Genomic DNA, 636 nt, shown 5'->3' with positions numbered 1-636 from the left:
TGCTGCTGCTGCTGCTGCTGCTGCTGCTGCTGCTGCTGCTGCTGCATTGGTTGTTCTTGTGGAGGAGAAACGCGGACTTGTCCTCAAGCCATGCAGACCCCAGGCTAAGGCCACAGCTGCTGCTGCCGTTGCTTCCGCCGCTGTACCTGGCGCTGCTGTTGCTGTTGATACTGCTGCTTCTGCTGCTGCTGCTGCTGCTGTTGCTGCTTCTTTTGCTGCTCTCTCTGCTGCTGCTGCTGCAAGGCGAGACAGGATGCAGTAGCTGTAGGGTCCCAATGGGGTTAAGATGACCGCCATGTTTGCGCTGCTGTTCTTTCAATCCCCCCTCCTGCTGCTGCTGCTGCACTTGCTGCTGCTGCTGCTGCTGCTGCTGCTGCGGCACCTGGGACTGCTTCTCCACCTTGTCGTGTTGCTGCTGGTGGCGCAGCTGCTTCCTTTCCTCCGCCGGTTTATACTGCTGCTGCTGCTCCCCAGGGGGCTGCTGCTGCTGCTGTTGCTGTTGCTGCTGCTGCGGTCGCTGTTCGTGGTGTTGGCGCTGTTGCTGCTGGAGTTGCTGCTGCTCGCGCTGCTGCTGCTGTTGCTGCAGCACGTGCGTCAGGTCATGACCCATCAATATATCCATAGAGTTCGAGGGGG

The 636-nt window shown here is 59.9% G+C and overlaps 1 protein-coding gene across 1 annotated transcript in view; it reads right to left on the bottom strand.

The window, feature by feature from the left end:
* EMH_0008330 (uncharacterized protein) overlaps positions 1–636 on the bottom strand; it is a gene marked incomplete at both ends in the record, with an annotated part of 9,667 nt that overhangs the window by 2,720 nt on the left and 6,311 nt on the right. The window contains one exon of the mRNA XM_013498316.1: positions 4–636. Within this exon, the coding sequence (XP_013353770.1) occupies positions 4–636 (633 nt within the window). The remainder of the gene's footprint in view (positions 1–3) is intronic.

Source organism: Eimeria mitis, genomic scaffold (genome assembly GCF_000499745.2).
Source record: "Eimeria mitis Houghton genomic scaffold, Emh_scaff333, whole genome shotgun sequence".
NCBI classification, from domain to species: Eukaryota; Apicomplexa; class Conoidasida; order Eucoccidiorida; family Eimeriidae; genus Eimeria; species Eimeria mitis.
The sequence above is the reverse complement of the archived record's forward strand: the minus strand, read 5'-3'. Positions and strand labels throughout refer to the sequence as shown.